Source organism: Anser cygnoides, chromosome 6 (genome assembly GCF_040182565.1).
Source record: "Anser cygnoides isolate HZ-2024a breed goose chromosome 6, Taihu_goose_T2T_genome, whole genome shotgun sequence".
NCBI classification, from domain to species: domain Eukaryota; kingdom Metazoa; phylum Chordata; class Aves; order Anseriformes; family Anatidae; genus Anser; species Anser cygnoides.
The window spans coordinates 23,020,189-23,047,674 of record NC_089878.1 but is presented as its reverse complement, the minus strand read 5'-3'; the positions used below and the strand labels follow the sequence as shown (position 1 = coordinate 23,047,674).

General features: G+C 34.2%; 2 protein-coding genes across 5 annotated transcripts in view; one reads left to right on the top strand and one right to left on the bottom strand.

The window, feature by feature from the left end:
- The window catches only part of LOC106029947 (sodium channel protein type 2 subunit alpha), a 195,411-nt gene that overhangs the window by 74,366 nt on the left and 93,559 nt on the right, over positions 1–27,486 (top strand). The window lies entirely within an intron of this gene.
- Positions 1–27,486, bottom strand: part of LOC106029826 (sodium channel protein type 2 subunit alpha) — a 71,874-nt gene that overhangs the window by 38,543 nt on the left and 5,845 nt on the right. The window contains exons 2-15 of one of the 3 annotated variants that reach the window (XM_066999726.1): positions 25,752–25,885; positions 24,885–25,086; positions 18,747–19,063; positions 16,391–16,508; positions 15,388–15,478; positions 13,718–13,846; positions 13,112–13,203; positions 11,797–12,069; positions 11,428–11,491; positions 10,424–10,565; positions 10,079–10,285; positions 7,698–7,997; positions 3,176–3,523; positions 1,558–1,690 (exon numbers count right to left, since the gene is read on the bottom strand). In XM_066999726.1, the coding sequence (XP_066855827.1) occupies positions 1,558–1,690; positions 3,176–3,523; positions 7,698–7,997; positions 10,079–10,285; positions 10,424–10,565; positions 11,428–11,491; positions 11,797–12,069; positions 13,112–13,203; positions 13,718–13,846; positions 15,388–15,478; positions 16,391–16,508; positions 18,747–19,013 (2,164 nt within the window). In that variant the 5' untranslated portion in view covers positions 19,014–19,063; positions 24,885–25,086; positions 25,752–25,885. Of the gene's footprint in view, positions 1–1,557; positions 1,691–3,175; positions 3,524–7,697; positions 7,998–10,078; positions 10,286–10,423; positions 10,566–11,427; positions 11,492–11,796; positions 12,070–12,924; positions 13,017–13,111; positions 13,204–13,717; positions 13,847–15,387; positions 15,479–16,390; positions 16,509–18,746; positions 19,064–24,884; positions 25,087–25,751; positions 25,886–27,486 lie in introns of those variants that run through there. The other 2 variants (XM_066999727.1, XM_048061450.2) reach the window with 2 other exon arrangements.

Genomic DNA, 27,486 nt, shown 5'->3' with positions numbered 1-27,486 from the left:
TCTTATTTAAAATATGGAAAAAGATTAAGTCATTCAAATAAACAGCTCACACCAACTGGAATTTCTGTCACCTAAGTGTAGCCATCTTAAAGTTAAACAAATAATCTATCTAACCTTCTCTACAATCAATGGACAGTGGCAGTTATCTCTAAAGAGTGAATCATCTCAGATGCCTATCTTAAGAGGGAAACATGTCTCTCATTTTCCCATGGCAGCGTGGAAAACCAAGAAATCTAGTTTAGGCTAGTTAACTTGCTTATGGACAGGTGTTTTAGTTTTGGATTGTAAAAGTTAACATTATGCCCCCATCAATGGACACGTTGAAGCTTGTATAAGCTTCATAAACTACAACATTTTTGTGTTAAGTATATAACATGCATACATATTTTGATTTGAGCTACTAAAAGTATTGTTCTTGCTACTACCACAACTATAACATAATATTTATATGACTCTTTCAGTGCACATACTTAGCACTGTTTACTTATATCAATATTATTAATATAAATAATGCCCATCTTCCTATTTTAAAATGTCATATATTTGCAGTATGTCTATCAATTCAGAAACAGAACAATATTAGTATTGGTGGAACAGCTCTGTTCTCAACTAGAAACTTTACAAACTTTTTTTCATTGAAATGAACAAGTGTTCCCACGACATCAAAGGCAGAAAAGGGTATCAGTACGTAGTGAAAGTCTTCTATCTTTATAAACCATAACAAAGATAGTGTTTCCGAAAGAATATGAGGATTAGCTGGAACAATCATAGTTCTGAAAATAGAACACTGAGAAGTGGGATGGGACTGGCATTGGACAGTGGCTTCACATTGGACTCTGAGTTGACATGGAATATCACATTGCTAGCACTCAGCAGCTTCTGGAATAATAGAAACCAGATGTGGGCAGGAAATGGCTATCAGGACAATATAGTTTCCATTGGTTTTTTTTTTTTTTTTTTTTTTTTTTTTTTTTTTTTTACAGCCAGAAGAATGAAAGAGCAAGCTCTATTCAGCTAGAGGAAAAGAAAATACCTTTCAAGGAGATATCCTTGCTAACTGGGAGTAGGACCAAGACTTTGCATACTGAGAATCAAGGAGGTCCCAACAGTTCACACTTGCACTAAAATAGGAAGGTATATTCAGGAAGGTACGTGTTTGTAAGAATGGCTTGTGAATAGTTTCAGAGAAAAGTCTTGTATTTCTGACTACAAGTACTTTGGGATCTATTTGTTTATCTGTGAGACAAAGTACTTAAGAACTCACTTAAAATATTTACATTTAAATTTGGGCTTAAAGTAACCTTAGGAACACTGTAAATTTTCTTAGGAATTTCTTGTCCTTTTAGAATATGAGTAGTAGGATATCTGCAACTTCCCCTATAGGAATTTATACTGGATTCATCTGCTTATCCTTTCATCTTATAAAAAGTATTTTCATAGCATATATATGAATTATAAGTGAACTCAATTTTCATTAAATAAGCAAATCAATTCCAACAGTGTATGTGTGTAGTTAACAGAAATTTAATGAACTGTTTATTTGAATGTATCAAATACCTTCCATTGTATTTGTCAGTATACTGGCTATACTCATTGCTCTTTGTCTCGCAGCAGAATCTTCCAGCATTTCCATTGAAATTTGATAGGAACTCAGTCTTCTTTTTCTTATTTCTGTTTCTGTAGTGGTGCCCTGTAAATGAAATACTGAGGAATTAAACCATCCTCTTCAACAGCCAATTAAAATTTACTGCATAAATGTGTAGTGACAATTAAAGTCAGCTCTGCGTAGCATGTTAGGCCTTTCTTACACACTGAAGATTTCTGTCCTTGTAGGAATTTCTTATTGAGGAACTTGGTGGAAATTTTATCTGATGCTACAAATAATCAACAGTAGGACACATTACCAAACCAATGTGAAAGCAAAGACAGTTCTCATTTAAGTGACTAAGTGAACAAGACGTTTGCTAGATATCTTTTTGCTAGTGATTATTATTATTCTTTCGTGAAAAAGTGATCAGAGTTGAAAGCTGTTTTTTTTTTTTTTTTTTGCCGGTTCCAATTTAAAAGTGAGAAACATGCCACTACTTTGTAGCATGTAGGTGTTCTTACAGTTGCTTTGCTTTGCTTCTGGAGTGTGGACCACAGGAATAATGTTAAAAAGTTCCTAAATCTTGGTTCTTGCTTTACCACCAATTCTGTCTATCACACAAACCACTCAGGTTTTTTTCATTATTCTGTCCCCATCCAGAAGAAAAAGAATAAAGCTTGCAGAACTCAAGGGATTTCAAGGTTATCGTAGGGTGAAGATGAAAAGCCATTTTGGAGTATTTATTAGCATTTCTTTAGTGAAGACTCTTGACTTAAATGACTAAATCTTTTTAAAGCGAATGTATTTCTGATATAGAACTATATATTCATAATCTTTAAGCTAATTTGATTAAATTTATGGTATGAAACTCTATATCAAGATAGGAGAGAAAACAAAACAAAAATAAATGTATGACAGTCATAATGAAATCTCCACACTTATTTATAAAAGAAATATTTTTTCAGATTAAATACAGTGCTATTACAGCCACCAAAATACCATACTGAATCCATATTAAAATATTTTATATGAAAAAGCTTGCTTTTTTTTTGAAATTTTAAAAGAACAACTTAGCTTATAAAAGTAAATTTGTCCTGAAATGTAATGTAGCTGCAAAGATACATAGTAATTGTACATTTCTCATGAAAATTAGAACAAAAGTTTCTTTGAGACACATTCAATAAGGGAAATTTCTAGCTATCTTTCTAACTATCATGGAAGTAGTAACTGCATTCTGTTGCGTTTTATGGGTGTTTTCCAATACATATTTCTAAGTTATATTCTTAGTTATACATCAAATGCCTCCCTTTGAAGTTGAGTCAAACTATGTACTAATTGTCAAATTTATTTTATATTTTTTGCTCTCCATGTGCAGATCTCTTGCTGAAGGCAAGGCAAATATAATACTGTAGTGAGGGTCAGACATAGGAGCTTGAGGACGTTTTTACCCTTATGTCCTGTTATTTAAAAACTATTGCAAGTTATTTCTCACAGCTGTAAGAAATGATAAGGCATGCAGAGGTGAACAGTAAGAAAAATTCTGTGCCTGAACCAAACTGTAGTAATTGCTGGTTTACTTATAATTACCTCTGGTAGAAGCTGTCCAGTAGGTGAAGTTAGTGTTGAAGGTCCTCCAACCAAGGAAACTACTCCATTGCAATCTACAGTGCTGTGCATCTTCCCATTAGCTGGAAGGGCTGGTACCATTCTGGATGACATACTAGCCTGACTAATATTACTGTTGCGCCGTTCTCCATGCCGATTTGGAACAAAGAGAGAATCTCTTCTGCTTTCATTGTCTTCAAGGGTACTGTGTTCATCATCAGCAAAGTCATTTTCTGATCCTATATCCTTTGCACGACCTCTGAAACTGAAAATGCTTGTTTTGCTGTTGCGCCTTGGTGAGAACAGGGAACCACGGATGCTTAGCAAAGACTGCAAAAGATTTAAAAAGAAAACAAAACCAGACAGCATTAGAACTGAAGTTCTAAGATAGGGAAGTTCTTGGCTTTTTGAAGAAGAGTTACAGTGCTGAAGAGGAAGAATCATCATTTTTTTTCTTCAACTCTATCAGTGTGACCATTTGGGGAAGGTGCTTATTAGGGGACCTGAAGTACAAGGGAAATTTTAGTTTAATGGAACAGGACTGAGGAAAAGATGTGTAGGAGACATAAGCAAGGTTGGCAGTTTTGAGAAAAAAAATGCAGGGTGAATTCGTGTGGACCCGTGAGTGTTCTGGAGAGAATTCTATCAAGGATCTCCAGGTATCTGACTTTTAATCCATCTTCTACTTAGGACAGAGCTGAAAAGTCATTTACTTTTCTTCCTTTCTTCATCCTTTGGACTCCTAGGGATTCCAACTGATCAGAACTTGTCTGCCCTCTTCATAACAGTCTCAATAGTATTGGAACAACATAAGCAATCCTGTACAACTGAACACAGAGGCAACAGCTTGGGAAGCTCTAGAGGTACAGTGTGAACATGACTAGTAGCAGTCTTTTGCACACACTTAGTGCTATAGCAGGCTGCACATCTATCTACCTCTTGGTCATTAGGCAACTCAAAGCAAATATTCACCAGGGACACAGTTACCCCAAGATATCCTCTTACAAATGATAAAAATAAATCAGTGGTTGTTGGTAATTCATCTTTTAATTACAGTGGGAGCTGCTTAATGGAATGTACTTCTCCCTTGCTACATATTTTATTAACAGCATTCAAGAATAAATAAAATGAGTGCTAACTGTGGAAAAAAAAAAAAGAAACCTTGCACTAAGCTTTCTTGAACCCTGTCTCTGTATGAATCTTCATGTCTTGTTATGTTAAAGCTGGTTTCAGATGGTTCTGAATTTGTTCACTAGTTTTGCAGGTGAAAATGCTTATATGCACTAGCAGTGCTTTTTGTCCCGGAATAATTAAATTGAAAGTGAAAGCTACACAAAAGTATATAAAAGTCTATATTAATATTGAGAACCAAACACTCTAAATATATGCATACATCACCACATATGCATATATATGCATACTCAGATACTTATGTGCATACACATAATGCATGTGCTGAACATATACTGTTTATTGTAAATGGCACACAGGTGTTTTCCACTATGAGATGTAGTTTTCTGCTCTTACAGCTATGGCTACCCCAATTTTTAATAATTTGCGATGAAATTTTCTGTGCTGGCTGTCAGCCTCAGGCTGTTACTTGAAGAATATCAGCCAAATGGTTTTGCTAACCCATTTCTGTAAAGTTGGCTGGGAAGGAAAAAAAAAAAAAAAGGAAAGGGGAAAGGGGAACGGGGAAAGGGGAAAGGGGAGAGGGGAGAGCTGTATTGCTTATGCCTAAAGATTTTTTTTTCCCCTTAGAAAAGCTCTAGTATTTATAGAGCATGACACTGAATTCTGACAAAGTGGTAAGCTAATTATTGCACAATTTGCCATTTCTTTGTACATATTTATATGTACATATAAATTTGCCATTTATTTGACCAACTTACAGTCCTTCAAAAAATCACATGCTTGTGAAGTTCTGGCTGACTAGTATTGCTACCCTTGTTTTTCAGAGAATGTTTCCATGGCCGCTATGTTTTTTGCGTTGTCCAGTCTTTCTGATATATGTTACCATGCTCTGAGCACAGCGAAATGGATCAGCCCCCTCAGGGATTTGGGAGGAGTAATGCCTGCTTTGAAAGTCCCTGATGGATTTGGACAAAAGATACAGGCCAAAATGGCTGCAATTCTAACAGATATAGAGGCAGAAAAATATATGACTTCATGCTCCTGGCAAGTAAGATCTGAAAGGAAAGCTTGGCTTTTCATGGAGGCTGTATCATTCATTCGCACACAGAATAGTGTGCCAAAGGACAAAACCCCTACAGGGGCTGCCTGGGCAGATTATCTCCCTTTAACATTTTACCATCTTGCTTCATGCTTTGCCATCCTGTTTCACTTGGGAGCTAAGTGAATAGATAACCAGACAAACCAGACCTTCCTTTACTTGTTCTAGTGTCCATGATCCTTCCACTTAGGTAGCAGTTCAGTTTTGTTTTATTTATATGCAGGCAATGTTTGTCCCAAAACATTTTCACAATTGTAAAAACAATCACTTAGCCAATTTTAGATTCAATTAATTATCCTCATTTAGATTATTTGCATGATGCTAGTCTCTTTGTATTTTAAAATTGTAAATTACTTTTTTTTTTATTTAATTCTGGGTGATCACTTATTTGCTTCTTCAAGATGTCTCAAGATGAGCCATTTCCTGTCTATTATACTATTTTCTTGCTTTATTTCAAATCTAAGATATATAGAATATTTGTTTTCACTTTATTCTAATGGATTTTTATTCATTCTGCAACATGATTTCACATCTAATTTTAATATTATTGAAAGTCATTTCAAATGCCCTGCTTTCCTAAGCTTTCTTGTTAAGGTTCTATGAAAGTTGCATACTTCTTCATGACAGTTGATAGGATGAAAGTTTTCTGAGAGTTTCAGAATATAAAAAAAATAGATGCAACGTTTTGTTATATGTTAATAAAACTACAGAATGCTTATCCTGTCTACTGAATCTGTCTCAAATTCTCCTCCTCTTATTGTACGTTTCTGAACTAGGTGTTTTTTCTTCTGATCCTTTAATTCTGTATTAATCTCTCTATACATCAATAAATATATTTAAAATAAACATAATATATTCTTTAACCTGTCCCTTCACCATAGTTATATAAAATAGCATCAGGAAATTTAGACTAAACAATGGAGAAGCCTATTTGTGAGTAGTTAAAGCACAGTACTAGCAGCTAGAAATTCCCTTCTGCTCAGACTTTGTCAGTGACTCTTTTCTTCAGTGTTGTCAAGACATTCAACATCCTTGTCTATGAGCTAAGGACTTATAAACATCTAACTCAGGGACAACCGTGCAGTCTAAAATGAGATCCTTAGTTGCAACTGTTTTGTGTCAGCCTGACTCAAAGCACTTTCCAATTAATGAAATATTTTTTGGAGAACCTTTGGTCCAAAATTAATAATACATTTTATTAGATCAGAAATATTCTTTTACAATATTACCCAAAGGAATTGAGATTGATTTAATCGCTGTTTCCTTACATTTTATTTATTTCTTATCCAGAGAAACACTTGGGCATTCTTTTCCTCAAATTAAGCTTTCCTCCCCTCAGTGCACGTGAGGTATTTCTGTCACCGAATCTCGTATTTTATATCAGGCTGTACATTAACCCACCTGATAAAAACATTAAACAGGATAAGCATTGAAGATTGTCTATTGCCTGAGACCAGACATGATCATTTTGAAGAGAGACATTTGGAATGATTTTTCTGTAAATACCATAACTGTGTGTAGACTTTGAAGCAACCGAAAAAATTCCTTTGATTTAATGGAGTAGAGCTGTGAAATGTGGACTAAATGGTTTCCAGAAACAGATTTTCCTAAACAATTTTTTTTTTATGATTGTAATGATTCTCCTCCTTGTATAATGAGCTTACTGGGAAAAAGAACAGTATGGCCAAGTTCTAAATTCAAGCCTAAACAATACCTATATATTTTGTCTATATTGTGGAGTATTAGAGCTACTTTTCTCATTATTTTCTCATATTATCATTCTCATACCATTTAAAGAAGCTAACTAAGAACAGCAATAGAAACTGATGATAGTATACAATTTCCTATTCTGGGCATTTTGATAATGTGGTCTGCTAAAAAAAAAAAAATATATATATATATATATATTTATATGGTTTTGGAATGGATCCAAAATAGAAAACCTATAATTGATTAATGCAAATATATAAATGCTAATTAAAGGATTTGATTACTCTCTAGTCTACCAAATACATCTTCAGAAATACATTTTCAGAAATGTTTTAATTAAGTTTAAAATTATCCTTGGTATGTTTTTTTTATTCCTTTGCTAATAGAATGGGTCAAACTACATCAAAATATAACAGTTAACACTATTAACACTGTTTTTTTCTTCACTCACCTTTAACATAACTTCCAATATGTAAAGCTGCTCCCTTGTCAGTCAAAACCAAATTAGAGTAGATGTATGTGATTTAGTTAAAAAAAAAAAAAAGAGAGAGAGCTCTGTACCTGGTGGGGAGATGTGAATCTTTTTTCATATGTCAATTGATTTCCTTCTGTGGAGAGGCGGAAACTTTTCCTTCTGATACTGTCTTCTGACTCTGACTTGGGGAACTTGTCAATATCTCCTTTGTCCTCTGCTTCCGACATTTCTTTCTGTCTTCTTTTCTTCCTTCTGTTTCTTCTTTCTTTAGCGCTCTTTGAGCTCAACTTTGATGCTTCTGAAGAACTTTCCAGGAGTTCTCCTAATCCCCCTACACCACTGAAGTCTCTTGATGCAACTGATGCTGCTGCCACTGCTGCTGTTGCCTGTCAGGTTACAAAACATGGTATTCTCAGTAGGCCAAAACCAAACAATTTTACAGACTTTTATCAATTGTTTTTATTATCACTCTGGCAGTACTGCTTGCTGTACACCTTTCAGTGAGAAGATACACACAAACAAAATGAACCAAAGGTAAACTATTGAGTTCCTCATCGTTTTGTAGTGTGAGCTACTTGAAACATCAAATTTAGCAGTGCAATTTCATCATTATTCCTTAGACTTCCTGAACAAGACACTGGTCTAAAATGACGGCAGTTGGGAAAGTATAAGTGTGGGGCTTTTTCATATATTTCAGAACTGCTTCCATATCTTTTCTTGCCTGACATTATGTTCTAATTCAGCTGATTCCTTCTGAATCTTTACAGAGAAAACTAATTCCTAACATCCACCATATGGGTTGTTGTATCACAATCCAACTAGTAGCCTAAAAGAAATTGAATCCAGACTTTCTTCACTGTCTTTGCAGTCTCCTCGCTTTCCTTCTACCTTCACTGGCAGCGGACACAAACTTCTCAAAGACTTAGGCATGTCTTTTAGCCCTATCTCCCTTTTCATGTTTCTTTCCAAAATTTCCCCTCTAACAACATTCTGTGATATATTTTGAGTATATATACAGATATGCTCAAAAATATGTATACTCGAAAGTACATATATATGTATACTTTGTAATATATACTTTGTAATTATCCAGCAAAACATTTTCACGTACAAAAGGAATCTTGACTCTAATACTGCTTTTCTTATAATTGAGTTGCCATTCATATAAAAAGAAGTAATGATGCCTTGGCCTTTATCCAACCTTCCTCATAGTCTGTTTTTTCCATTAAAGAAATAAAGACTAAAGAAAAGATCTTAATTCTTGGTCAGTTTCTTCTCTGTCTCCACACTGAATCACAGAAACATTTAGATATCTCTTGATATAATTAACAGTGGCTTAGTGACTTCCAGGGATGAAAGTGTCATAAAAACGCAATATTTGGTGATATTTAACGTTTTTATTAAGTTGCATTTTGCAGGATTCTTCTTTTTCCTTGGTGATTTGGAAGTGATAGGGCTTAATGACTAAAATAGAGATATGCTAGTTATATTTCACAGGTCATGCATAAAGGTTTCTTTTTAAGGAAAAAGAGTTTCACTTTCTATTAGCACTTTCTCTATAGAATCATTCTAATTTAGTGAAAGTACCAATATGCTACCATTCTACCAAAGTACCATTCTAATTTAGTGAAAGTGCCAATATGTACCAACACTATAGTTTCATAGAAAATTCTGATTTACTAGTATTTTATAAACATTGTTCTGTTGAAAATGACTACATGCCAAATGAGAAGTGAGAGAAAATCAGTCCAGAAATTAGACAGATATCTGACTCCCAGAGCTGAGTTCCTGCATATATTTTACAATCAGATACGTAACTTTCACATAAAAGTATCTATTAAAGTTCATTTTTCTCATAAAACTGTAAAATATTTGTCTTCTATTTTCAAAGAAAACAAAGATTACTTTAAAAAAAAAATCTGAAATAATACCTTTGTTACAGATGCTGCTGTCTATTCTAAGGGTATATAAATTTCTGATTGATTTCAGTGTGCTTGAACTAGGGATATGCTTAAATAGTTTGCTGATTAGAAACCTAAGAGAACACTGACTACAATCCTCTCTGTTTTCCAAATACTGGGGAGGAACTATTAAGTATAGCAAGCTTGGAAATTCTCACTCAGACCAGAAGTAACATTACTAGACTTTTTTCACACGGTTCATAAGATCTGTAACATAAAAGCATCATGAACTATGACTACTTAAAGTCAAGTTTCAAGGACACCGTTATCACAAATATTTTACTTTTATGGTCAACAACGGTGAACATTTCTGTACTATTAGCTGGTTTTATTTGTCATTTGTTTAATTCCTGATTTTTCATCAGCTATATCCACTTTTAAAACTGTCATGGTAAACTTTTTTTTTTTTTTTTGGCAATTCATTGAATAATTTGCACATGTTCTAATTCATAGAAATACATGCCTTAAGAACAAGGCTGTTTAGAAATTACAATATCCATCATTACCTGTGCTTCTTCTTGTTGCTTCTTCAGCTGTTCCAGCATTTGTTGAAATTCTGCCTCTTTCTGTTCTGCTTCTTCCATGGTTGCTTGATTCTGCTCTTCATAGGCCATGGCAACCACAGCCAGGATTAAGTTGATCAAATAGAATGAGCCCAGGAAAATCACCAGAACAAAAAATATCATGTATGTTTTCCCAGCAGCACGTAGTGTCTAGGGAATAGAAAGCATATCTCTGTATTAAACCACCTCTCATCTTTGATACTGCAACACCATAATGCTTTGGGGTTACTTGAACATTTCGGCTCATGTACAAATAAGCCTACTTTTTACATCATAAAATATACTTACCAGCTGATACAGGTTTTCCCAGAAGTCCTGAGTCATCAGCCGAAAGAGTGACAAAAAAGCCCAGCTGAAGGTGTCAAAACTTGTGTAACCATAGTTGGGGTTTCTACCAGCTTTCACACATATATATCCCTCTGGACACTGCCTATGTGAAAACCGAATAGGAGATATTAATTCATTAACTTTTATTTTCTTCTGTATATTTATATAAATATATATATATAAAGTGTTTTGGGACAATATATGTTATTTTTGCACATGAAATCCATGAATTACAATTAAGTTCATTCAGAAAAAAAAAATATTCTAAGAAACAAACAAATATGAGTGTAAACAAAAGATACCCTTTTCATCCATTCGCTACCTGTAATGCCCCAAATGTTTAAATTCTTCTCAGTCACATTTTGCAAATAAAATCTTTATTCCAAATGATTAATTTCCTGGCAAAAATACTTGCTGTAATGTTGTTAGGGGTACAGACAGATTAAACAGTATTATTAGCTAAATCCAATTGTACTGTTAGGGATCTCCCACACGAAAGCTGAGATTTTTTTAATGAGCTTCATCACTGCAGCCAGTCAGGTATCAGAGTTCAGTTAACAATTCTAGCCTAATAATTGGACACATATGTATGGCAGAGTTTGCCAGTGAACTTTGCAAAAAGCTAGGTTTGAAAAGAAAGATTCAACCTTGTGCTTGAATATTTTATATATTCTCTGTCTCTGCTTTCATCCCACTTTGTTCAATCAGTTCATCTCCAAAATAGACTTTACAAGGGTTCAGATTTTATCAACATCAACATAATTTTCCAATCAAGTATGAACAAACACTGTTAATGAATATTTTGCTTAGCCAGTGATATTTTGACTTAAGTAAGAAATCATTGTTTACCAGAAAAACCCTATAAGTTTTGTAACACTGTTAATAGGAAGTTGCAACTGCTATGGATAGATTTCATGTTATTGCTTTTTCCACAAAACATAACAGGATTTTTGAAAGGGTCTTACCCTGCATCAGAGCTATTACCACAAAGTAGAGCATCTCTTTGTCCTTCCAAAATATAAAAATGAGCTGTGTAGAAAGCATTAGAAATAGATGTGAAAAAATCAAATGCATCTTTAAGTACTACCAAAATAAAAAATTAAATAAATAAATAAACATAATAAAATAAAAGTGGTTATTTGCTAATTACATTGTAGTTTATTTAGGAACACTTCTGGTTATTGTACTTGTTTATTGTATGTGTCTACTGTTGGTCAGTAACTGTAAATAATTCTATATAAGGCAGAAAAATAAGCCATTCTTTTTTTTTTAAATTACAAATATTTTTGTAGATAGCCACAAATATATTAAAAAGTTACATCAGTCATTCTTACTTTCATCCTCAATGTAATCCTTCCAGTTAAATGTGCTCACTGTTGTATTAACAAATGTACCATTTTCATCCATTGTGCTATTAAAGTAGGAAATAACACTTATTTCAAAAGTAGAATTGTCTGGAGGCCACTGCAGGCATTTATTCCTCAAGTTGCCCATGAACAGCTGCAGCCCTATTAGTGCAAATACACTCAGACAAAACACAGTCAGGATCATAACATCCGAGAGCTTCTTCACAGACTGAATCAGGGCTCCTACAATAGTCTTTAGGCCTGCAAAGAGAAAAGATCCATAGATTTATCAAAGAGTATCTTTGCCCTTCCTATATCGTTAAGATGTCATGCAGACACTTAAAAGAAACTATTTTTATTTGTCAAAAAGTAAAGCTTCATGAACAGCCTCAGAGCTTGTGAAGATGAATGAAAGAAAAATATTTTTTTATGAATATGCAATGTACATACATTCAAATACACTGAAAATATAATTATCAAGCAGAAAATTTATCAATCATGCTTTGCTGTTATAGATATGTTTTGATTTCTTAATTTCTCTTTCCATTTAATACTATGCCAATAATTCACTTTCCAGTTTATATTAAATATAATTCCAGAACAATATCAACTGGACAGAATTGCAAGTAAATTTCAGAAAAAAAAAATATTTTTTTATTTGATAAATTTTCCCGTGCAATACTTATCTCCTTTTTTTTTTTTCTGTAACTTTTGTTGTTGTTGTTGTTAGTTGGTTGTCTTCAAGGCAAATTTCAATTTTAAGTGGTAAAATAACAGAAAAAAAATCAAAATCAAGAAAGCCATAGCGCTAAAGCATTTTTAATGTAAAAGAGACAGTTTGTCATAATAAAACATGGAAAAAACAAAGCAAAATAATCCATAGGCCTTACATTTTTGCTTCATGCAAGAATCTGTTAAACTCAAAGGCTGATTTTGCAAAATAAAAGAAGCTAATGCTAAGAAGGCAAAGAATCATAATCCTGGCTTATGATCCATGCCTTTTTGGTTTTTTATTTTTTGCATTATGAGCAACAAATAACAAGACTTATGCTCAAAAGAAGTGAATTCAACTTCAATGGAACAACAATCAGCCTCAGTGTTTAACCTTACTCTCACCTGGAATGACTGATATTGTTTTCAAAGCTCGGAGAACTCTGAATGTTCTCAACGCTGAGACATTGCCCAGGTCCACAAACTCTGTCACATATCTGTAATAGGGGAGTTCACACACAAACACAATGACAGCACACAAATAACAATTGGAGTTACAAGGGGCCTAACACCTTACACAGTTACTTCTTACCTGGGATTACAGAAATAGTTTTCAAAGCTCTCAATACTCTGAAAGTTCGAAGAGCTGAAACATTGCCTAGGTTTACAAATTCTGTTACATACCTGTAGAATTAAATCACAGTTATTCAGAATTGAGGCAGAGCTTATACTAATTATGAGGGTCTTCAAAACCTCTGTGGCAACATTAGCAATCATACTCCAAAATTTACCTGTCTCTTCAGTACACCTCTCTTTTATAGGTATTTATTTTCATCAGTTATGCTTAAATTTCACTGAAGTGAAACTCACTGATTTATATTTGAACAGATAATTAAACTAAATAGCCTGTAATAAGATGGTGACATGAAGTTAAAGGGATGGCTTCCATTCTGATGAGCAGAAAAATGTAGGACATGAAATTAGTGTCCCTCAGCAATAATTATACTAGCAGCTGAAACTCTGTACTCAATCCTGCCATATTTTACTTTGATTTATGAGTACTAGAATGTGTGACACAGCATCTAAACTTCACAGGTTGCAGAAATTAAATACTTTTAAATAAATATATTTATGATAAGAATAGTATTTGCCACTAATTTCATGCCCTAAAAGCTTAAAAAGTTCTTGAACCACTTACGCCATTAGAATGACACTGAAGTCAAGCCAGTTCCATGGGTCTCGCAGAAAAGTAAAACCTTCTAAGCAGAACCCCCTTGCAAGAATTTTTATAAGTGATTCAAAGGTATATATTCCAGTGAAAGTATACCTGAAATGCATCAAAGCAGAAAAAATGGATCTTTGCATATTTACGTTTGTAGACAGTGGCATTTTTAATGAAAGATGACTTGCATGAAACAAACAGAAGTGAAAGGAGCAACTCATTAAGCTGATTTGTCCCAACTAATTAATGAATTTAATTATTCAGTAGATGAAATTCAAAACCAAGATACATATATACTAATCATTTTCTAAAAGCTTGATTTAATCTCAGTGTTTGAGCTTGAAAATAGTGTCAGACTTCAGTATTTATAGATACATTTCAGATTTGATATTTATATGTACATTCTCCAGCGTTCATGAGGTTGCCTGTTTGGTTGCATTCATAGATCAGGTGGATGTCAAAGTGTTACAAAAATGCAGATTTTTTTTTTAATGTTAAAATCAGAGAGTTTTATGAAAATCAGTTCTGGATAATAACTATATTCATGCATATGGTACATGTTTATTTCATAAATAAACATTAAATATAAGAAAACATGCCCAGAGTGTTATTCTTGAACATGTGGAGCATGATTACCAATATAACTGGTGTGGGAACAACCACTCATTTATAAATATAGAATAGTCAGTTATAACCAGAGTAATGCAGAGACTTCCTGAGGCCAACGTGGGTCTGTGTGGACTGACCAAACAAAGGAAATCTACCTACAATCCTACTGCTCTCCTTTCAGCCTCTCAGCAACTATAACAGTCATAGCCACTGCTGAGCAGGCTGGGGAACAGGTGAATGCTATTACAGTTTCTATATATAACATTCAGAGCATGCATTGAAATAAATAGAAATCAGTAATGGCTAGTGGAGAACTGGAGGGAATGAAAGAAACCACAAGCAGTTAAAACCATTTTTTTTTATTTGCCCTTTTTTTTTCTTTTTTTTTTTTGATCAGTAGCATCATTTCAAAGGAAACATATTTCAAAGGAAAACACATATCCATAGTTTTTTAGAGAATAGAAATTAATGTATAATCATGAACTTGATACTCTGTGGTTTCCTTCCTTCTCAGCTCTCCCTTACTCCTTCATAGGTAAGACCCTTTCCTCAGTTGTTTGAGCTTCTTGTGGTTTGGCTGGTTTAGTGTTCATGGGAGAGACTGCCCACTGTGGCTAGCACTTGTGAGTTCACATTGGTGAGCCACAAAGAATGTCCCACTGTGCTAGGATCATGGATGCTCAGGGAATATATGGCTGGCCTCACCAATGACATGCAACAACTTCAAATGCACATTTGAAGTACTGGAGCTCTTTTTCCAGCCTGCAGCTCAAAACATCCAAGGGCAAGAGCTCATGTCAGTACTTCACAGTATAAATTCAGATATTCTTCATACACAGTTTTAAAGAACAAGGCATTATTTCTAAGCCATTGAAATTATTCAGGAGGGAAACAAAGATATTAATGATCTCATGGAATCTACTTCTTCATGACTCTGGAAAAGCACTTTTGGATAAACAACTTTCCATAAATACCTCTTGTTTGGAGCCACATGAAAATGAAGAAGTAAAAATGAAGAAGTAAAAATGTTAACTTACTCTACATTCTTTGTCCAGTCTGGGGGGTTACTCATGGTCATAAATACACAGTTGGTCAAAATAGTGCACATGATAAGCATGCTGAATAATGTAGATTATAGTCAAGGGATGTAAGTCAGAAAAACGTGACAATTTTACAATGCTGAAAGCATTAAAATATTAAGCATATAAAAATATGTACAAATAACATGAAATTCGAAGTGAGACCTGAAAATAAAGCTTTGCACATAACTCTATCTATTTTAAACAGTATGCCATCTGGCATGTTATGGTGTACTCACTGTAAAACAATGCATTACTTTTATAATTATGGCATGTTTGGGATTTAAATGAAACTTGAACACATCCTTACATATGTAAAAATATGAAATGAGTACCCAAATGTAATCTCCCATTAAAGCCGGGGAATCATTCTAAAAGATCTATATGCAGGGGCAACTAAGTTGTTATTTGGAAAGGAATGAAATATATTGGAAAATATTCTCCTTTATTTTGACCTGGATCTTTAATAGGACATGAACCCCAATGCTAAAACCACAATGCTGAAAAAGTATGCCTGAAAAAACCAGCTCTTTACTCATGCTCTTTTATCTTTGCTGAGTGAGTCAAGCTTAGGAATACTGGTCTTAGAAGAAATACTGCATTTCTTACAAATACTACTCGTCTCAGTAAATTTGTGACCTTAGATACATTGAAGTGCAATGGTTTGTTGCTAATTTGTCCATAGCTGCAGGGCTTTGTATGGGACCAGGCCTCCTTTTGTATATAAAGCCTGATAGTTGAGCTCTGACAGCTTTAGGTGTTCAGTAGAAAATTCTCCTGTTAGGAAGGAAAATCTTACTGCAATTCACAAGGTGATTTTTTAGGTGTGATCAGCATAAATTTAGTTAGCACGGTACACCCACATGGACATAATCTGTAGATCTATATGAAAAGTCATATTCTAGTAATTATTTCAATCTTAAATGACAACTCTTAAATCAACATCAAGAAAAAGGATATGAATGTACCAAAATCTTGATAGCAATTTTTCTGATGGGATTAAAAGGAGTTAAAATGTACAAGGCAGATGTGGCACTGAATCGGAAAATTGTCTTTCCCTTATTCAATACTATGAATGTCTGCAAAACAAAAATTATAAAATTAAAATACAATGTTGACTATACAGGTGTATTTACCTCCTTATAAAGTATTCCATTCTTCATCTGGTAGTTTCAAGTTTCATTCTACTGTCTACTGTGTGAGGAAAACAACTGATTTTTGTGAATACAGTGGATTAAGCCTTCCATGGATGATTCTCCAGTTTGCTGACTTTCCTAGCATATGAACTGAATTCTGATATTATTAAAATTGGTGGGAATTATCAGCACAAATGTCATTTTATCAGTAATAGCAAAATACGGCATTTCATCATTAAAATATTTTTAAATTTTTGTTTCTAACAAATTAAGTCTTTGATTAAAGTCAGAATTTCAGATTAGTCAAATACATTCTAACTTGTGATCAAAGACAAACAAAACCAAAATTGTGACAGAGCCATTCTGAACTCCGCTTTGTATTTGGAACAACTACATGAGAGAATCATATATACATAAGTATGGTTACAAGGACAAACACCTTGTCACTAAGCAATGTAGCATAATTTAAAATAATTTCTATTTCATTTTAGAACTTAAACACTACCAATAGGAATTATATGTATCTTCTAAAAACATATCTGTGAAAAACTGAAAGGGGTGAATAAACTGCCAGCTGACATCATTCTGAGCAAAGACAAGTGTAACCAGAACCTATACTAACAAATCGTTTCTTCAAAAAAAAAATAAATGATGTTTTCATTTTGAACAATATGCTCTTACTATCTGTGAGCACCAAATGTAATTATTATCTTTTAAAATTTGACCTGATAAGCATAGAGTGAGTGTTCACTTTCATTATGTTCTTGTTGGTGGTCATCGCCCAAGCGTTTTCATTTTTATTCCAAGTATATTTGAGATTTAGTTGCATCTTTGGTACTCTTTGAAATTTCTCCAGGACATGACTATTCTTTATTCCTTTTGCTCTTTGTCAGTGGTAATGGCTCTGCTTTGTGTTACCATAATAGAGTCTTTGTTATGCTCTCAGCAGAGCTGTAGGGTATCACTGGTTTCCATGTTGGTTTCTATTCTCTGCAAAAATTTGCCATTGATCAGAAAAATGCTGTCCTTTGCATGGCCTTTGCTGCCTATCTGGTCTCCATGCTCTGCAAGCAAAAGCAAACGTCACTCTGCCACGAAAGAAAACAGGCAAAGGAGCATTGCCAGTGCCTGTTCACACAATAGCATCATGTGTGGCAGAGTGCCCTCATAGTCATTGGCATTTCTCTCTGCTCTACACCCTTTCACCCAGTTAGAAAAAGTCAACAGATACTGCCTGTCCCAAGGGCCCTGCTGCAGCAGAGCCTGAAGACAGACTCCAATTCATGTATGATTTTGTCTGCATTGACATGTTGATGATTAAGAGTAATTTCTGCTAGAAACTGGAGGAGTGATGACTAATTCTAGTTCATCATTTAAAATGTCCATTTGTTTTCTGGCAAGCATATCAGACTGGTATGTAACATAAATACTGGCATCACCTGTGACAAAAGATTCTGCAGTTTACTAACTACTTGCAGCAGACTAAGAAGTCTTCACTACTCTGAGTTTTTCCAGTTTTGACTACTTTTTCTGATCACTGGAGATCAGAAATAACACTGCAGTACTCATGCTTTCTGATATTATATTGGTAGACTTTTTTAGAAAACTTTATTCCTCGACTTACTTACGCAACTTTATTCCAGAGCTGTTTTGCAACTAGACAAAATAAGGGCTTAGTATACAAAGTTATATTCTAGGTAAGAATTTCTATGAAACTCTTCTATTAGACCAAAGATTTAAAAAGTCTCTGTGCTACATATATGTATATTTATGTTAGTATATGTTATATAGCTGTAACAGAAGCAAGGAACATGGCTACAGTCATTTATTTCACTAACTTGGATGGATGCTACCTGGTTATACACAACCATTTCCAATGCAAAATCATGCTTGAAACATTTTGTTTGTCATATCCAGTACTACAGCTACATTGAAATCAGGAAAATTCAGCCATGTTCTCAGGCAAGTTGAAGGAAGTTATATCTTCCTTACACTGTGGTAAATAACAAATAACAGATGCTGAAGTCACAATATAGAAGAGCATAAATCAGTTTGGTTAGATGAAAGGATATTTCTATGTATTATGGCAGGATGGCTCTAGCCATCATATTTTGTGATAAAACATAATCTCCCTACTGCAGAAAATGATATTCTATTTTGTGCAAAATAATATTCACTCACTTTTTTATTGATATAGTAAGGGTCCAGGTCTTCCAAAGGTTCAGATACCATTCCTGGAGGTATGTCACCATAAATAAATGGCAGTGTCTTTCCTGCCTCCAAGTCACTGTTTGGTTTTGGACCGTTTTCATCATCATCATCTGTATGTTCTTGCTTGGGCTTTTTAGCTTTTTCTTCTGCAGAACGCTTTTCAATAGCTGCGAGAGAATCTCTAGTAAAATATCGGAAGCTTTCAGGTCCTGGTGGTACCAGCAGTGCCTGTGCCATGTTTTCATCCTGCAAATTTAATTACTTTTAGCTTCTTGCATAAGAATGACCTACAAAGGAAAATGCAGATAATTTAGGAAAACTGGATTGTACAAACAAACAAACAAACAAAAAAAAAGAAGCACACTTGCACAGAAACCTTTTCCAGGCCTGAAACAGAAGCAGCATCTTTCAAGGCTGAATAACAGTTAAAAGCAACTGCTCAGTTTTAGATATTTTATAATTTATTTTTCAGCTTTCTCCTGTTGGTCTATAAAAAGACACTGTTTCTATCCGCTAACCCTGCTTTGTGTATGTCCTTAGTATTATAGTTTATTATTTATTATTATTAGTTTAGTTTAATTATTACTATTTTTAGTTTATTAGCATTAGCTTATTAGTATTATATTCATATATTCATTATACTATGAAGTATATACTTCATATAGTGTAGTATAGTACACTACATGTATATACTATAGTATGTGTATATGTATATACATACAGAGTGCTATACTATATGAAGTATATACTTGTATATATATAGTAATATAGTATATTGTATGAAGTATATTTTATACTTCATATAATATAGTATACTATGAAGTATATACTATAAAGTATACTATGAAGTAGAAATATAAGATTTATGAACTGGTATTTTTCTAGTTAAATTTATCTTCTCATATTTTTTTCAAGTATCAGTAATCTAACTTTACAAACTTAAATAATTTAATTAAACCAAAGCGAAGTTTTTGTATGGTTACTGTTGTTTAAATTCCAGCACCTGAATTATGCGAGGAACAAACATAATTTGTTCTTACTGGTAGTTTATTGTGCTGAAAGTTAATTTTAGATACCAAAGCAGGTTAGGCTCCACTTACTGTGATTGTCTGTGAGATGTGAATCAAAACCTCAAGTCTTTTAGGTAAAATGAAAGAAGATGTGCAATCAAGGCCATGTGGGAAATTAATGTTGTCCTGATTTCTTGTGAGGCAAGGATCATAATATTATTTCAGACTAAAACTAACTGGAAATCTAAGATCGTGGTTCCCTATGAATGACTTCAGTGCCGGTGCCAGCTGATGTAGTTTCTGCTGCTTTTTCCTTCTATCTTCACCAAACTCTCTACTGTAACACAGGTTTCCTTATGCATGTGCATAAGCCATGCAGCACATCAGCTGAAAGTAACATTCTTCCAAGTCATTCTGCAGTGGGACCTGTTGCTCAAACTGATGCAGCACACAGCACAATGGTGAGGTTAGAATGGATGGAGGGAGGAATGGCAGAAGGCAGATCTGGTTAAGGAGCTAAGAAGCAGTGCCACCAAGCAGGACATGATAGCCTTATTTGGTGTCTACTTTGCAAGAGTATGAGGCATATAAATAATATATAAAACTAATCTTTTTAATATATTTTAAAAATTATGAAAACTATTGTTTTTCTAGAGTTAGTGAGTTTCAGTGCCTGAAATGAATTGTTTTAATTGTGTTTTCTGTACACAAAACCATTCAACCTTCCCTACATTACCTCATGAACCTCATTACCTCATTACCACAACACCTATGTGCTGGAGTTGCCGTGTCTGGATTTGAGATGTAATATTGTATTCATTTGCATTCATTCAGTAATCTTCTGCCTGAAGTTCCTTGCCTGTCTGGAGCAGTTTGTACAAATTGCAAACAGACACACAATCTCCAACGAAGTGCTATAGTAATGATCTTAGGAAATAATGATTTCCTTTTTGAGTGACTTCACTAGAAATGCATGTATCTGTATTGCCAGATGTCCACAAAGTGGTCAACACATGACTGGGGAAAGTAATATTGGCGGACTTGGGGTTTCACCGTATTTGTCAGACTATTATAAAACATGCTTTAAATAGTTTTCTTGACAAGGTGGAAACATTATTTGAGTCCTGCCACTATTACTGACTAGTGTGGACATCTGTACTACTGACATCTCTCCTGGCTGCTTCTATTACACAAGAAGTTTCTTCCTCTACTAAATATGCCCAATATTTATGCCAAATATCTGATTTAGATAACATTGCTTAGTAGAATACACAAATATGTATTTGATTACTGTTTCTGTACATGACATAGTTTAACAAAACAATGAAACAAAAGTAATTCTGTTCCCTGCATGGAGCCCTGAGCAAGCTCTTAGCAGTCCTTGAGCTACAAACCGTTGACAGATTCTCTCTTCTTCCTTCAGTGATTCTGTAATTGCTTATATCCTGTGACTAAACTGCCAAGACAGGAATGATACTGGCCAGAATTCAGACAAGGAAAGATTTCTGCCTAGCTAATCATTTCAGAATAGCTTTCATTAAAAAGGTATCTTTAAGGAATAGTCACAAAAATACGTGTAAGATCTGAGCAGTTTAGAAAGTTAATACAACACTGCACTGAAACCTCAGCTCTCTCAGGGCCCCTCAGTACCTGGCACTGCTCAGCAAAATGAATTTCAAGTATTTGAAATACAAGTTGGGCCTAGATCCTGTATATGTACAAGCCTATGATTCAATAGATTTGGTATAAAAAAAATGAGCTCCAGGTTATTATTAAAAACACCCTTATGTCAAATAAATCCATTTAATTGTGTCTGAACATTTCATTCCACAAATCCCTTTCTAGTTTTCCTTCAGTGCCTTCCTTTAACTACAAAGACTAAGTAAGACAAGTTACCCACAGACTTTCATAATTTTATGCATTTTTCAGTTAATTATATTATGCCCATGGATAACTTGTTAAATTTTATTTTTGAATATAATTATCTTCTCACCATTTACACAGAAAATGACTTAGAAAGTAAGTGAAATATCTCTGCTAACGATGTCAAATTAATTTTTGTGTCTCTGAAAAAGGCAAAGGAAGTGGCCTTAAGGCCATATATTTATGATGTCTTAAATCAGGCAAGTGGTAAAATTGAAAGTGTCACTGTAAGAATTAGGTGGATAGTATGATTATTTATTAAAATCACTAGGTTATCTAACAGGTTATTTGCATTTTGCATGAAACAATCCACATACGCTCTTCAAAATTTCTCAAGTGTAAAAATAGAAAATCTTGCAATGTCTTTTGGGCTGCTTTTTTCATTTAGAACACTGGCATTAGAATTATTTTCCTGCCTTTTTTTTTTTTAACCTTGGAAAAGCTGACTATGAGACTTTCATTCCATTAAAATTGAAACACTAGCACACAAACATATATACATATGCATAAGTGCAAGACTAGTGAATGGAATCTGTAAAATGGCTGTATATCATAATTTTCTTATTCTAATCTTTAATTCGAGAGGCTGTAATTTAGGAACAATATCTTCCTATGTGTCAAGCAGAACAGTAGCCTCTCAGATGCTAAAACATGCGTTAAAAAAATTTGCTCTAAATCACAAGCATTCATAAGACTAGTTGTCTCGCATTAGGCCAGTAAAAACATTAGTCCAAATAAAAAAGATGGGGCTCCCACTGTAGAAGAAACATAAACAACAGGGTGAGTGGCATCACTTCAGCATCAGCTAGAGATTATTTTCTGCTGCTTTAAAGGTGTAGAAGTATGCTGATGTCATCAGAAAATTACCTCAACTCTAAGTACTGCTGTCCTAACAAGTAATGGAGTACAGGGGGACTATATGCAGGCAGAGTCTAAAGGAATGAGTCATAATAACTCCCTCTCTTACTATTTGGAAAGTTGTTTTGCAAAATTCAGGCATTACTTTTCAGGAAGTGAAGATAAGTTATCTTTCAGTTATTATGTTCCAATCAAATTCCAAATTGGGTAATAATTGCATGCAATTTACCATAAAAACAAAAGACAAAGGGATAGGTAAATATTAGTTTGGTGCAAAGATTATGTAGTAAGAAATACTCTTACTGAAATTCCTCATGACATCTGTACACAGAGGATAATTTCACAGAGAAAAACCTATCCCCTTATCTGATGAAAAGCTTCAAAGTATTTTTTTTACAGTTATAGATTATCAGCTTTCCGTAATTAACATTTACCTTGTTTTTTCCTGGCATCTTTGAACTATTTTTTACCATTTTGAAGTACTGTTTTAAAAATATTTGAGTAAGAAATAGATCTCTCTCTCTCTCTCAAAACATAACAAAACAAACAAAAAAAAACCACACACCACCACCACCACCAAAAAACAAACAAACAAAAAAAAAACACACCCAAAATGTTACTGCTATAATTCAAAGTGCAATGCATTCATGCAATGCAATTCAGAGTTAATTCAGATATGTAAAAAGACATCCACACAAAACTACCTGTGGATCCTAAGACAAGGAGCCCCAGGAATCCGTGAATGTTGGTTCGACAGAAGCAGGTATTTTCAAGGTAAGGAGTGACTTCCCGAAAGCCGAAAACAGCCTCCAGCATTTAGTACCTGCTCTCAACCTGCCTCTTCTTTAAATGGTAATCTACTGATTTAAACTACAATAATTTGTGTTTGTAGTTCCTAACTGACTACATGTAGGATTTGTTTTCCCTTCTTCCATTCTTCCCAACTTTTATCACCCATCTATTTTGTCATTTTCCTTAGACTATAATTTACCTGTAGCAATGACTATAATTTTTGTATGGATTTGTACAGTCAGCCTCAGTAGCCTGTAGGCATTAGTGTTTCACAACTATAAAAATAAAAATAATGAAGTCACCATCAAGTATTTATTAAGAAAATTAATAGTGGTAATAAATAATGGGATACAAAAAATACTTTTTATGAGAATACAAAATCAACTAATAAAGGAATATAGCAGAAATAATATTTGTATAATAAAACCTTACTTTGAAAATTATTTACAACAGGGTAGTGGTAATTGGCTGAATGTGGATTGGTTGGTCACATTGACTGAAATCTTACTAAAGAACAGTAAATAAAGGAGATGCTAACGAATAATGTGGTCTTACAGAAGATGTGAAAGCATGTTAACTACATTTGAAGAATCCCAACCTCAAAAAAAAAGAGTGGAATTCTGGGCAGAATACAATTTATGAAGTTCAGTCTGAACAACAAAAGATTTGGCAGATGGGCAAACGCTCAAAACTGATTTGATCAGAGACTGGAAAGCAACCTCAGACCTATCTGAAAAATTCAGAAGCTGCTCTTTGGGATATCTTTGGACACTGCTCTCTCAGCAGGAGACATCATTATGGTTATTCTTATTTTCTTTGTGCCCACTGGTGTCACACACTCATCTCTTTTCTTTCTGCCTTCTGCCTCACTGCAACAGTCACTTTTGAATTCCTTTGTTCATCTATCTTGTTTCCTCCTACCTAGGACTGCAAATAGTAACTTATGATTCTTACATCCATGCCAATGTATGCCGTATCTGGTAAGCTGGAGTAAACAAAAATAAGTAGGTTTTGTAGAGAAATGAACATGGATTCCACAGATATGTACCTGTAAGTTGTAGAACCCCAAAAATAAATGTTTTGACCTATTTATTTATAAAAATGGGCCAAAACCTCCAGGAATTTTTTAAATGTAGGCCTGCCTTATATTTTCTTTAACACTATAAGTTGCGCCTGAGAAGGTGTGAAAAGAGATCACGTGCCTAAAGTATTTGAGAAGAAATCTGAAGGACAAATAACCTTATTCAACTTAAGAGGAAGAGGAGGGGTCTCTTTCTTAACCCATCAGCCTAACTGGAATACCATACTTACTTTTTTGCAAATAATTTCCAATGTTAAAAATCCTTAATTTCTAATGGAAATAACTACAGTAAACATAACACACAAATTTCTACAGGTAGACATTATTAAAGAAGTTCAATTCATTTTCCAGCTGATATTTTAGAGAAGATATAAAGCGCCATATTAAATGGGCATCATATGAAGAGAAACACAATGTCTGGCTGAGAAGTAAGCATAGTCTTACCTTTATTTTTCTAAGAAATTCCAGGTCAGAATTTAGCAACTGGATCTTCTGCTATCATGAAAACATAAAAGCTGCATTTCTAGCAGAAAATAGATTTTTTTTTTAAAAAGTTCCTCCTCAGAAGCTGAAGCTTCTTCAAGACTGAAGTTTCTTCAGGGCTCTATTATTCTTTATTCTTGTGTCCAGAGCTTCTCAAAATGAGCTGCAGTAGATGAAAATAAGTTTATATGTTGCATTATATATATACAAATTTCTTTCAACCTAAGAACAAAGATACGTGGGAAAAGCAGCATAGAACATGGACTAATGTACAAAACTTAACACAGGCCTAAAATACACTTCAAAATATCCTTTAAGTGGTGTGAATTTTTAAAATTCCATTTATTCTTTTACATGTTTAAACCGAAAGGGAAAAAAAATATATTTTGAGATTACTATATGATTTCTCGCTTATAACAATTAGTGCTTTCTTTGGTAGATACATGATAACTGTGCCCAAACTTACAGGCACAGTTCTTATCTGTTGCTCAGGAAACTGCAAAGATTATCATTACTCCCCACTGGATTTACTGTCTTTAACCAGGAATAAAAAGTACATTCAATCTAAATCTGGAGGAAAACGTGGATAGTCCTGCAAGCTATTTATCTTAGAGAGTGTTTGTATAAGTGTTGTGTGTGTGTGTGTGTGTGCGCAACAAAATTTTTCTTCCACCCCAAGAAATACAAAGGACAGTTTCATCTCCAGATTCTTCAGTCTTCAGATTGCGTCATTACAAGTGCTGACCACAGGTTAGCTGTGGTTTTCTCAGGCTTTAAAGCTTTAATAATCTGAGTATATAGTTCATTAAATTTAAATAGTCTACTTACATCTTGCAAACTTTGGTCTTCAGCCATTGAGATTGAGATGAGATGTCTTTGAGACATTTATTCTCATTTGAACTATATTTATTTTTGGCTCTTTCCTTACTTTTTTTCTGTTGTCATTATTTTGTTTCTTATTCCTAGAGAAGAAAAGAAAGAAGACATCCCTCTCCTTTAGGTCTTTGCATCTGCCAAAGCAGACCATATATTACTTTTCTCCAAATACAGTGAGAATGAGCAGCCATTGTAAAGTCTTTAGATAAAGAAAATTTGTGTAGACACAGATCTGCTCAAAGAGAACACAGAACTTGGGAAAACAGAAAGTGAAAGCTTTCTACTAGACCACTGCTTCTCTTGCAAAGACAGATCTCCAAGAACTCCTACAGAAAATATGTTCAAAATACTAATCTAGAATTTGCCTAGTACTAGTTACTATTAATCTAGAATGACATTTTCCAAAAGATGTAAGTGGTACCACAATTGTAGCTTCTGTTTGTTTAACAATATAACATAAAAGTCATTCAGAAGATTGCTCACAGCAAACTCTTTAGTGCCCTGGTCATTTTGAGTAAGGCACTGATTCAGCACATCTTGCTGTGGTGAGTCACTACTGAAGAGGCTCCACTGAAGACATCTGAAAGCTGTATCTCCACTACTACCCTCAGGGGATCTTGACTCTGAGATTGCCACCAATGATACTTATCCACCAATGCAAATTTTCTACTGAATGCAGCTTTCCCTGGAGGTACATAGCGGAATTCCCCATCCCCTTGCCTATTGGGTGCATCTAGATTCTGCCTCTGAAGTAGCATTGTGCTGAAATCTAATCTCATGGTCAGATACAGGGCAAATAACAACAACTAAAAAGGTTAAGTGCTGTTGCTTGCAGGCTTTAAAATAACATGAAGGAGATACTGTAGCTTCCAAACGAAAGAATAATCACTAATGCTAAGTATATGACACTAATTTTCAAAAGCAGGAGCTTAACTTCTAGTCAGTTGTTAAAATATTTGCTAGTGTGCAAAAAGTGGAGGCATTCATATTAAACATGAACAATTTTAATAACACTAGAAATGCAGGTAATTTCAATAAATCCTTATTTTCAATTAGAGCAAAAGGCAGTCATAGAGAACAGTTTTTCACATGTAACTCCATGGTCTAGCCTTCATCTCCCTATTTATTATATTTCACATATGTTTGTATTGGCTGTATGTCCAGTGGATGAGAAATACAGCTTTGTACCTACTGATACTCTATGTCACAGTGGTAGCATTGCTGGTAGTCACAGCAAAAATTGAAGAAATGAGGCTGGCAGAACTCTGAGCCCTTTGTCCTGAATTTCTAATAGGCCTAGGCCATGTCAGAGTAATTTCATTACAAAATATCAATTCATATATCATCTCATATAGTTGTAAGCATCTTCTGCATAAGGCAGGTATTTGTAATGCACTGAAAAAAATTACTATGCTTTCTTAATATTTTGCTTTAGCATTTTGTAGCATTTTAATCTAACGTCTTTGGATCTCAACACAAGGCTATAAACTTGCATATGCAGATCTAAATTATACATTTTTACTGTAGCTGTAGGTGGCTATAGAGAATTATTTTGGTTGATATGATGTTGACCAAAATTGTTTTTATTTGGAGCAGATTATCCTGCTTCAACATCCAAGAATGAATCACAGGTAAAATCTCAGGCATAATCAGAGGTGACTGGTGATGGACAAACTCTACATATATT